At 34.3% G+C, this 12,306-nt stretch overlaps 1 protein-coding gene across 1 annotated transcript in view; it reads right to left on the reverse strand.

Annotated features, from left to right (window-relative positions):
• The window catches only part of LOC103606560 (ATP-binding cassette sub-family A member 3-like), a 67,600-nt gene that overhangs the window by 21,183 nt on the left and 34,111 nt on the right, over positions 1–12,306 (reverse strand). Inside the window, exons 4-5 of the mRNA XM_008591137.1 lie at positions 9,757–9,979; positions 2,399–2,545 (exon numbers count right to left, since the gene is read on the reverse strand). Of these exons, the coding sequence (XP_008589359.1) occupies positions 2,399–2,545; positions 9,757–9,979 (370 nt within the window). The remainder of the gene's footprint in view (positions 1–2,398; positions 2,546–9,756; positions 9,980–12,306) is intronic.

Consider the following 12,306-nt stretch of genomic DNA (forward strand, 5'->3'; position numbering starts at 1 on the left):
CCCAAGAGCTAACACTTTTGTTCCAATGACTTATAAGAAAGAGTTAATAATTACAAAGTTCTGAACTCCTGATAGGGAAAACAGCAAGCTCATGAGAGATGTGAAGATGACAAACTCTCCCTTTTTTCTTTAAAAAATTTTAAAATTAAAATGTTATATGGAAATGCACCTAATTATAACACAACAAATTAAAAATACCTATGTAAGTAGCAATATTTTTGGTTCAGTTTTAAAATTTAAATACATTATATTTTATCTGTAGCTGCACTCCAACTGCTGTAAAGCAGTTTTAGTTTTTTAAGTATTTTGGAAAAAAGGAGAGAACAGAACTGAGGTTACCAGAGGTGGGAAAAGGGGAGGGAGAGGGGGGTTAGCGAGAAATAAATAAAGGGCCACAAAATTGATTATAGTGCATAATGTTGAATATAGTAATTATCCTAATTTGAGCATCACATATTGCACACAGGTGTTGATATTCAATGCTGTACCCCACAGATATTTACAATCAACTATGTTTTAATAAAAAAAATTAAATACAGTCATTTCAGACCTTTTAAATTCATTGAGGCAATCTGTTTTGTGGTCTATATTTATAATATTCCACTTACACTTGTAAAAAATACATATTCTGCTGCTGTTGGATGGAGCATTTTGAAAATGTCAATTTGTTCCAGTTGGTTTGAAGAATTAATCAAACCTTTTATATCCCTTCTTATTTTTTTTTCAAATTTATTTTCTTTTAAAAAAAATTCCCTTCTGATTTTGACTTTTCGTTCTGTCAATTCTTTTGAGAGAAGAGTGTTGAAATCACCAACAATAATTGTGGATTTATCTATTTCTTTTTTTATTCCTCTCAATTTAGGGATATGCCAAAGAAGCCATAAGGTTTATAAATTCATAAAAGGGAATTAGGAAATTTGAAGCTAAAATTGAGAAGAATAAAAGCTTTGAATTTCCTAATTCCCTTTTATGAATTTATAAACCTTATGGCTTTTAAAGGCATATCCCTCATGTCTCTTACACTCTCATTGACTCTTTAAACTGTTTTGGCTATATTTCATGTGCTGGGCTTGGAAACAACACACATGGTTGACATCTTAACATGACTTTTCATTTCACTAGATTTTACATGTAATCTCTCTCCTCTCAATCTTTCCCCTGAACCCCATCCACTTAAGTTTATTGGTATGACTGCATTTGGGGTAAAAGTGCTTGAATTCTGTGCTGCCCCATGAACGCATCAGCGACTATAATATGTAGAACCTGGCTTACACTATCAATAAGTTTCCATCCCCTTTCCACATCTTCTCATCCTTACTAATGTGAAAATGCTGCAGACATACAGTAATTGGCACAGGGCTACCATTAGGGATTTGCAACGTAAAAGCAAATGTTCAATCCTTCCTCTTCAGTATATTGTTATCCTTTCTCCTGCCTTCATTTCTGGTTCCCTTTTCCATTTTAGCACTCTTTGCCACCAAAATAACTACTTCCAACCTTTAACTACTCATTCAACAAACATTTGTTTATCTATTATATGCCAGACCCCATATTAGACAATGAAGAATTTAACATTAATTTGGCACCTTCCCTCAAAAACTATTGTATTGGGGGTGTATTAGTCCACTTCTGTGGCTTATAACAAAATACTTGAAACTGGGTGACTTATAAAGAAAAACAAAATTTATTGCTTACAGTTTCTGAGGCTGGGAAGTCCAAAGTCCACCTGCTGGCGGCAACAGTGACCCGGGGTCTCACATTGCATGATGGTGGAAGCAGAGAGAGCAGAGAGACTAACCTCCTCATTCACACTCTTTTTAAAGTCCTCAGAACCACGCCCCTGCCCACAATTATTAATCCATTCACTATTGCCCAGTGCTACAATCCCATCACCTCTTCAAGGCTCCATCTTTCAATTACCATAATAGGATTTCCCACCCTATTAACAGTCACAGTGAAGGCCAAGTTTCTAATACATAAAACTTGGGGGACACAATTCGACCTTCAGTGAGTTTGGGGGTGGGTGGGACACAATTCAATCCAGTACAGGTGGAAAGGGATAAAAGAAATGTAAATACAGTATAATTACAATATAGACACTTACCATGAACATTCTTTCCAATAAAGAAATGAAATATGTACATTTACGTATTGAATAGGCTTTGAATCTCAGCTATGTCTTGTATAAACTGTGTGACATAGGGAAAGTTACTTACATTTGTGTAAGCTTTAGTTTCCTCAAGATGAAGATAGCACATAGCTTGATGTGTTATTGTAAAGACTTACAACAATGTTTCAGAGTTATTCAGATAAAACAAAGAATTGACCACTAGTTAACAGGTAATCGGTTACTAGCATCTCTGATGAGCCTTGGAGAGCCCCAGATACTCATCTTTACTACAAGCTGTGGAGTTAGAAACAATATTCATGGAGGAACACAGTTTCTTAAACTGTTGGATGTCACAGTACTTGCTTATGCTCATTCCAAGGTTATAAATGGGTAACAGCATAAATGAATTAAGTATCGTGTTTTTATATCTTATGCCTGTGATTTAAAAGATGATAACGTTAACATGCTTTATATGAAATAAACTGTCCCAGGAAAACAAAATCTCCCCAAGTTAATCAAATTAAACTAAGAAAATTACAAAGCCACAATACTATTCTCACAAAACTTTAGTCTCTTGCCATCAAGTATACTACCGCTGATGTCTTAAAATGCAGTTTGTGTTGATAATTACAGTTTTGGAAAATCATTTTGAGAACAGTGATGTTCACATGATCTGCCTTCCTGTCTTCTAATGCGAACAGGAAACCAATACTTATTATTTCTCACATTTCTTATTCTACATGATCAGTAAAGAAGCAAAGTTGTGATAGGAATTTAGCCTGGGACTCAACAGTGGGAAAGAGATAAAAAATATTTTATCATATATTTATGAATGATATTCGTGTATAATTCTCCTTTCTTCTATATTCTTAACTATTTATGCAGTCAAAGTTATATTAACTTCACAGAATGAGTAGAGAAGCTGTTTTCACCATGTCCTCAAGAAGAGTTGGCATTATTTGAGAATTACATGCTTTTAAAAAAAAATTTGCATGTTTCATAAAGCTTACTAGTGTAGCAATAGAGACCTAAAGTTTTCTTTTTGGAAAGAGTTTTAACTAATGATTTAATTTCTCAAATGATGCACAGGATCATTTACATTTTAAAATTCTTTAAGTAAGTGTTGGGAAGGTTTTTTTTACATAATTGTATCTAATTATTCCAAATTTTTAAATGTGTTACCTTAGAATTATCTAGCATATCTTTTTGAACTAATGTATGCATTTATGCTTCCATTTTATTCCTAATACTCATTATTTGGACTTTTTTTTTTCTTTATCAACTTACCAGAGTTGTGTGAATGTTATAATCCTTTCAAAGAACACATTTTTGGCTCTTTTGGTATTCTCTCATATTTTTGTTTCTTTAACTTCTACTCTAATCTTTCTTATATAATTCCTTCTACTTTTCTTAGACTTATTCTGTTGGATAAACTAGGTTCTTGGGTAGTTAATTTTTAGCTATTCATTTCCCTCTAATGTTGTAACTTAAAGCTATAAATTTATCTTAGGTACCAATTAGTTGCACAGTATTTTTTCTTGGTTCAGCTCCATATATTTCCTAATTTTCATTTTGATTTTTTCTTTGTCTAGGTACTTACGAGTATACTTTTCTAGTTTCAAATATACAGTTCTGTTAGTTTTTACTAACACCATGGAGTGAGTTGGGAAGTGTTCTCTCTTCCTTTATTTTCAGAAGGATTATGTGTAGTATTGTTGTTTCTTCCCTTAAAAGTTTATAAGAATGTACCAGCAAAATGATATGGGCTTGGAATGTTTTCTTGGGGAAGTTTTGATAACAAATTCAGATTCTTTTGTATATAGGAGATGTGGTACAATAAAAAGTATATTTGATCTTTGTCCCCAATTCTTGACACAGAGTTTCTAAAATTGAAATTTTATGCACTATAAGGAGTATCTTTTAGTACCTGTAATGAATCTCTTTGAACCTTACCCAAGGTTATAATAATGAGGTGACATGTGGCAGCCCATAGATAGCCTGAGGATGAGGCTGGTGATCCTCAACAGGTGAAAAACCAAGCAGGTAATTAAAAGGCTTGCACCTTCAGCCCTATCCCCTTACCTCTGGGGAGAGGAGAGGGACCAGAAATAGAGTTCAATCACATAGCCAATGACTTAATCAATCATGGCAACATGACGCCTATTTAAAACCCTGAAACCACAAGGCTCAAGAAACTTTTGAGTTGAGCATGTCAATGTGGTGAGAGGGAGGAATGCCTGCGGAGGTCATGGAAACTCTGCACACTCTCCCCACCTCACCCCTACCTTGACATATGCCTCTCTTCTGTTTGACCCTTCCTGATTGGTATCCCTTGCAGTAAAACTGTAATTGTAGGATTTTCTATTTAACCAAGAATCAAGGCATATCACATTTTAAAAGTAATTTTGCATTTCATCTAAGTTGTTGAATTTGTTGGCATAAAGTGGTCCATGATATTCCATTATTGCCTTTTTAATGTTTGGAGGATCTATGGTAGTGTTTCCTCTTTTGTTCCTGATATTAGTAATTTGTGTTCTTTCTTTTCTTGGTTGGTTTATCTAAGGGTTTATCAATTTTGTTTATATTTTCCAAGAATTAATGTTTTAATCTTTTCTAACATAACCATTTAAAGCTAAACTTTTACCAAAAGTTGATATGCTGAATTTTATTGTCACATTCAAGTAATTTTTAAATTTCTCTTGGTACTCTGCTGTGATGATGTGTTATTTAGGAGTGGAATGTTTAATTACCCAACATTTGAAGGCCTTAAAAATATATCTTATTGAAAGAAGGAACAACAATCACAATAATACAATGAAATTTCAAAAGGAGAGAACAGAACTGTGGTTACTAGAGGTGGAAAAGAGGGAGGGGAGGGTGGATAGTGAAATATTGGTTAATGGACACAAAGAATGATTGTTCTGTAAAGATGAATATACTAACTTCTAATGATGAATATACTAATTTGTAATAATAAATACACTAACTATCCTGATTTGAGCGTCACATATTGCACACATGTTTTGATATTCAACTCTGTTCCCCACAAATACGTATATTCAATTATGTTTCAAAAACACAAAACAAAACAAAATCCTCGGTAAAGCTGAGCCTTTCAGATGGGCTAGCCTACCGTCTCCTCAGGTTACCAGTGCTCCTGAATAAAGCTGCTTTCCCTTTTCACCAAAACAAAACAAACAACCAAACAGTATGTATGTATATATGTGGGTATGTGTATAAACATATATAATATATATATATATATAATTGATTTTTAATGTATTTTCGTTTTTGTCAAGGATCAGCCCTAAATAATTTCAGTAATTTTTAATTTATTGAGAATTATTTTATGAACTAGAATGTTTTATTTAGATGAATGTTCTATATAACAAAGGAAGAATTATATTCTGTAGTTGTTGGATATAGTGTTCTGTACATGTCAATTAAATAAGGCATTTACTAAGCAGCTTGGACCTTCTTTGTCCTTAATGAATTTATTGCCTAGTAATTCATGTTATTGAAAGACATGTTAAAAATTCAACTACTGGGCCAGCCCGGTGGTGCACTGGATAAGTGCGCTGCTTAGGAGGTGCGGCGGCGCTCCCGCCTGAGGGTTCGGATCCCACATACAGACCGGTTCCCGCTCACTGGCTGAGCGAGGCGCGGGAGCAGCACCGAGGGTTGCGATCCCGTTGCCGGTCCCCGGTCCGGTACGGGGGCAACACTGAGGGTTGCGATCCGTTGCCGGACACGGAAAAAGATAAAAAAAGACAAAAAAAAAAAAAAAATTCAACTACTGATTGTGAAGTTCATCCAGTCATTTCAGGTTTCTTACACTTTTTAAAAATACTATCTCTGTTTCATAGTTAATTTTTAATCTCTCTCTTTAATGTGTCTCTTGAGTCATGCAAAAAATCCACATTACACCGTCTGCCTATTAATTGGGATGATTAGACAGTTTATATTCAATGTAGTTATTGATACTTTTAGATTTATTTCCGATCTTTTCTATTTGTTTTTTGTCTGTCCTATTTATTACTTGCTCATATATTCCTTCTTTCTTAACTTTATCGGGGGGTTAATTGAATAGCTCATATGTGGTGCTCATTGTATTTATCCTGCTTGGGTTTCACCGAGCTCCTTCAGTCTTAATTTTCTATCTTTAACAAAATTGAGGAAACTTTAATCCATAGATCTCCAAATACCTTTATTTGCCGTTCTTCTCCACCTCTTGTTCTGGATCTCCATTACATATGTGATAGACTTTTTGAGATGGGCATACAGGTCATGAGGCTCTGTTCATTCTTTTTTTTCCAATCTCTCTTTTCTTTCTATTCTTCTGATTGGATAATCCAAATTGGCCATTTTTCAAAGTATTTGTATATTATATAATTTCCAAAATGCTGTGAAATCCATTCAGTGATATTTTATTTTACTTTTACAATTTTAACAATTTATAGTTTCTATGTCCCTGTGAAATTTCCTTTTGTCATTCATTAATAGATTCATTTCCTTTACAACCTTCAGCATAGTTATAATAACTGTTTTAAAATCCTTTTCTTCTGGGCTGGCCAGGTGGCGCACTGCACTAGTGCGCCGCTTGGGAAGCGCGGCGGCGCTCCCGTGGAGGGTTTGGATCCCACATACAGACCGGTTCCTGCTCACTGGCTGAGCGAGGTGCGGGGGCAACACCGAGGGTTGCGATCCTGTTGCCGGTCCCGGTCCGGTACGGGGGCGACACTGAGGGTTGCGATCCGTTGCCGGACACGGAAAAAGACAAAAAAAAAAAAAATCCTTTTCTCCTCATTCCAATATTTGTGTTTTTTTATTTTCTCTTCTCTTCAATATGAGTCACATTTTCCATTCCTTATATGTCAAATAACTTTGGATTGCATTCTGGACATTTTGACTGTCATGTTGTCACAGCTCTGGATTCTTTTATTTTCATCTGAGTAAATTGCTTTAGCAAGCAGCTAATTTTACTGAAATCAAACTCAAAAATCAGTACATGTTTTATTCTCTGTTAGAATTCTTGTATTCTCCCTTGCACTTGCATGGTCTGGGAGTCAGCAGAGGTCTAGACGGGCATATTTTATATAGAAAATATGGAGATTCCCTTTTTGATGTGCTCCTTTTTTCCACTTCTAAGCCTCTGTGATCGTCTCAAATTATGTCCTCTGATTTCTCAACCTAAGCTTGCAAGTTTCTATCAGAATTCAGCTACCCTACATCTCCAAACTATGGCTGTCCTAGGACAAAAGCAAAAAAAATGGGAAACTCACACAATACTTTTTCATTCCAAGTGTGAACTTTCTTCCAATTTCTTCCTACTTTTGTTTATTGTGAAGTGCCTTCAGATTTTTAAAATTGTGTCCATAGTTTGTAATTGTTATGTGTGGGAGAATAGGTCTAAGTCCTCCACATTTATAAGTAGTACATTTATGGGGTACAGAATTGACTATTAGTATTTGTGCACAATGAGTGATGATCAAATCAGTATTATTAGCATGTTTGTCATTACAAATTGTAATTATTCTTTGTGTCCATTACCCAATTTCTCCCTAACCCCTCTTAAAATGCAACTTTAAGTCTTTATCCTCTTGTTTTATTTTCTAAAGAAAATCTATTTTGTATATTAATTGTATTCACTAACCTTTCAAAATTCATTATTAATTCTCAGAGGTTTTCTGTAATATTTTAGCTTTTCTATGTATAGAATAATGCCATCTGCAAATAATGAGTTTTACTTTTTCCTTTCCAATACTTATACCTTTATTATTTTCTTGCTATTGCAGTGAATAAAACCTCCAGTGTCTTGTTGAACATAGAAATGATAGCATCCTTGACTCATTCCCAAACTCAAGTGGAAATAACACCAATCTTATATTTTAAAATATCTAGTGAATAGAAGGGAACATTTCCTAACTTTTTGTATGGGGCCAAAATAATGATAAATACTAAAATCTAAGAACATTTTAAGAAAGGAAAATTACAGGTCAATTTGCCTAATGAACAACAATCTTATATTTTAAAATATCTAGTGAATAGAAGGGAACATTTCCTAACTTTTTGTATGAGGCCAAAATAATGATAAATACTAAAATCTAAGAATATTTTAAGAAAGGAAAATTACAGGTCAATTTGCCTAATGAACATTAATACAAAACATCCTTACAAAATATTAACAACTTAGATCTAAAATGTATAACAAGGGATAATACAACAAAGATTAATTATTACAGAAATACAGGATTAGTTTAAAATTTAAAAATAGTGAATATCTCCACATTAAAACAAAGAAGAAAAACTATATGATCAGCTCACTAATGCAAGAGAAAAACTATTTCTTAAAATTCAAAACCCATGCATTATAAAAACTCTTAAACTTGAAAATGAATGAGACATTCTTAAACTGATGTATCTACAAAAAATAACTGTTATAAAATTGTTAAAATATCTTTTTTTATTGTGGTAAAATATACATAAGATTTATCATTTTAACCACTTGTAAGAATGCAACTCAGTGGTATTAGATACATTTATAATGTTGTGGAACTATTACCACTTTTTGTATCCAATATGTTTTCATCCTTCCCAACAAAATTTCTATACTCATTAAAAAATAACTGCTACTACTTTTGTCCCCCTAGACTCCAGTAACCTCTATTCTATTTCTGTCTAACTCAATTCAATTAGCCTATTCTAGGTACCTCATATTAGTTGAATCATACAATATTTGTACTATATCTGACTTATTTCACTTAGCATAATGTTTTCAAGGTTTATCCATGATGTAACTGGCATATATAAAAAACTTATTACTTATTATTGCTTATGGCTGAATAATATTCCATTGTATGTACATACCACATTTTGTGTATTCATTCGTCTGGTGATAGACATTTGGATTGTTTCTACCTTTTAGCTATTTGGAATAATGCTGCTATAAATATTGATGCACAAATATCTTTTATATGCCTAGGAGTAGATATGGCAATTCTGTGGCAGGGTCATATGGTAATTCTCTGTTTAATCTGTTAAAAAACTACTAAACTGTTTTCCACAGCAACTACATCATTTTTACATTCTTACCAGCAATGCACAGGCTTCCGATTTTTCCATATCCTCTTTTGTGGGAGGCCAAGACGCCAGGAAATAGGTTGGAAGCCTATTCCTCTCAGTTTCTGCAAGATCAAGCTTCCTGAATTATTATCACAGATTGAATTAATATTTACAGGGTGATTTCATAAAGGAGCAGCAGCAGTCTGTATTCTAAAACATTACTATTTGTAATTGTTGCAAATCTCTCCTTGAATATCATAATCAGAGAAGAAAATTATAATGATCAGTATTCTACAAATCCTGGGCAAACAAGTCCCTGAAGGAAGGGGACTGGTTTAGTGACAATGTTAGTGGCATATTTTGTTTTGCATTGCACTGTACATAATGCCATGATGTTTTTTTTCATAATGCCATAATATTAATGGCACTTAATAAAAGGTTGTTAACTTACAACTAGCATAAGCGCTTTTTCTCCCCAGAATCCCAGAACAAAACAACTTTATGATGTTCTTATCTTCAAACCCATTTTCCTTTATTCACAGGAAGCCTCTGGGAAGGGGAAATTATTTGAAAGTCTTACTTACCGTCTATGGTGTTTAGTATGATATCCACAATCATAGTAAAAAGCCCTGCACATTGGCTGAACATGAAGAGAAAGATGTAGGCGCTGGTACTATTAGAAAACAGGAAACTTATCAGGTATATGAAGGGAATATTAGACCAGCCCAACAGCATAAGGATGAGCAATGTGTCCAAAAAGTGGTAATCCTTGATCAATACATCCAATCCAGCCAATAAGAACACCACCTGAGACAAGAGAGTGCAGAAGTCAGAGTGAAGGAAGTATGCAACACCTGAGAACTCAAATTTGAAAACTCAGAGGAGGAAAAGCCTTTCTTTATTACCACACAGAACGATTCATTAGTCAAATGATTTTGCTCATGAGCTTGATGGAGAGGCACTCCTTCCCCCCCCAGACAGCAGACCTGCTTTGCTCACCTTTATCCATGTTTTCTCTACTTGGAATGGTTTTATTTTGTTTTTCTGGGACAAATTCAAGGTGCATTCTTTCATCTTCTCCTAACCCCAAATAAGCCCACCCTCAATATTTCCAGAAATCAGATTACCGAGTAGGAAAACTATTTTTTAAAAGATTTTTTAAATTTATTTTTTAATTGAAACACAAATTGATCATACATATTTTCATCCTGGCAGCTGTAAGCCATGATACTCAAGGCTTATACAACTTCGAGAAGAACTTTTACTGATACCTTTTGTTGCTCTCCATTTTTAGATTCTGCCTGTTCCTGCTAGTGTGTTTTCCCGCTCCCACTCTCCCCATCTCAGCCAGAGTTTGAGAAACACCCAGGGAAACCTGTAGCTAGAGGGGATCTAAGCAAGGAAAGAGAGAACCTGTAGAGCTGTTAAGAAAAATAAATTTCCAAAAATCATTTCATTAATTGCCTTCTATTTTATTTTTAATTTTATAATTGCACAATGTAAATACTTTTTGGATTAAGTGTCCCTGCTTAGAGCACCCAGTGCACCCTGAATGTCACCATATGTCTCTGTATGTTCCCCTATGTCCCCATCTTGTCATTTAATTGTCCTCTTCTTTATCTGCCTCTTCAACTACTGGACTCTAAACTGTATCAGGGCAGGGGCCAGTGCATCATTTCCAGCTTTGGGAACCCAGAATTTATCAAACTGCCTGGTACATAGTAGGCGTACAGCCAGTATTTAAGGAATGAAAAAATGACAAGAAGAATGGAAAGTTTCTCTCTGTAGCTAATCAGAAGAGATCCCAAAGAGGGTACATATCTGTGGGGTACAGCACTGAATATCAATACCTGTGTGCAATATGTGATTCTCAAATCAGGATAGTTAGTATATTCAACATTACACAATATAATCATTTTTTGTGGCCCTTGCCAAGTTCTCACTAACCCTCTCTCCTCCTCCCCCTTTTCCACCTCTGGCAGAGTCTTTTGTGTTCTTTTAAAAGTTCAAGGAATTATTATCATTGTTGTACCTTTCTTTCTCTCTCTCTCTCTTTTTTTTTTGTTCTTTCTTTTTTTCAGCTCCTATTCATGTGTGAGGACATGAAGTATTTCTCTTTCTATACCTGGCTTATTTCACTTAACATGATTTTCTCTTAGTTCATCCACGTTTCTGCAAATGGCAGAATTCATTAGTCATTAATTGTAGTTTCTCTGAATATTCCACGGTTGTCTATTTTGGGCTAGTAAATGATTTTGTGCAAGATCCCTGAGAAGTGGACAGTAGGGTTAAATGAGAATATCTACTATATGATTGATTAAATGTTCTCAATGGTAGTAGAAAAAGCGACAAAGAAATCAAGATATTTAAATCCTTGATCCATTTTGAGTTGATTTTAGTACATGGTGAGAGGTATGGGTCTAGTTTCAATCTCCTGCAAATGGATATCCAGTTATCCCAGCACCCTTTGCTGAAGAGGGAGTCCCGACCCCAGTGAATAGACTTGATGCCTTTGTCGAAGATCAAATGGCAGTAAGTGCATGGGTTGATTTCAGGGTGCTCTATTCTATTCCATTGATCAGAGTCTCTGTTATTATACCAATACCATACACACCAGATTTTAAAGACATAGTTACAATAAAATGGTATAAAACAGCTCATTGACTCTTTAAAAAAATGATTCCCTGTTGAAATGATAAAATATTGGGCTAGATATAATTTTTGGTAAAATTAGTTTTACCTGATTTTTATTTATTTTTTAAAATGTGGCTACTAGGAAATTTAAAAATGCATATGCTGCTTGTGTTATATTTTTATTGGGCAGTATAGATCTAGACAGTTTGTGAATATACCTATATATTTACAATTATAAATGCAGCTATCTATCTATCTCAATCATCTATCTATTGAAGGATATTTTATTTTCATAAACAGCATCATATAGTATCTAATGAATCAGTATTTGTTTTTATTATTTAACAGTGGAATTAGGACTTTTTTCCCATATTGGCACATGTAAGTCACCATCATTCTTTTTAACTATTACATAACAATCACTTGATAAGCTGATTTATGAGTCACCTATCAATTTATATGTAGTGCCATGGGTGGCTATAAAGCCTAAGAGGAGAAGC

Source organism: Galeopterus variegatus, unplaced genomic scaffold, assembly GCF_000696425.1.
Source record: "Galeopterus variegatus unplaced genomic scaffold, G_variegatus-3.0.2 Scaffold6687, whole genome shotgun sequence".
NCBI classification, from domain to species: domain Eukaryota; kingdom Metazoa; phylum Chordata; class Mammalia; order Dermoptera; family Cynocephalidae; genus Galeopterus; species Galeopterus variegatus.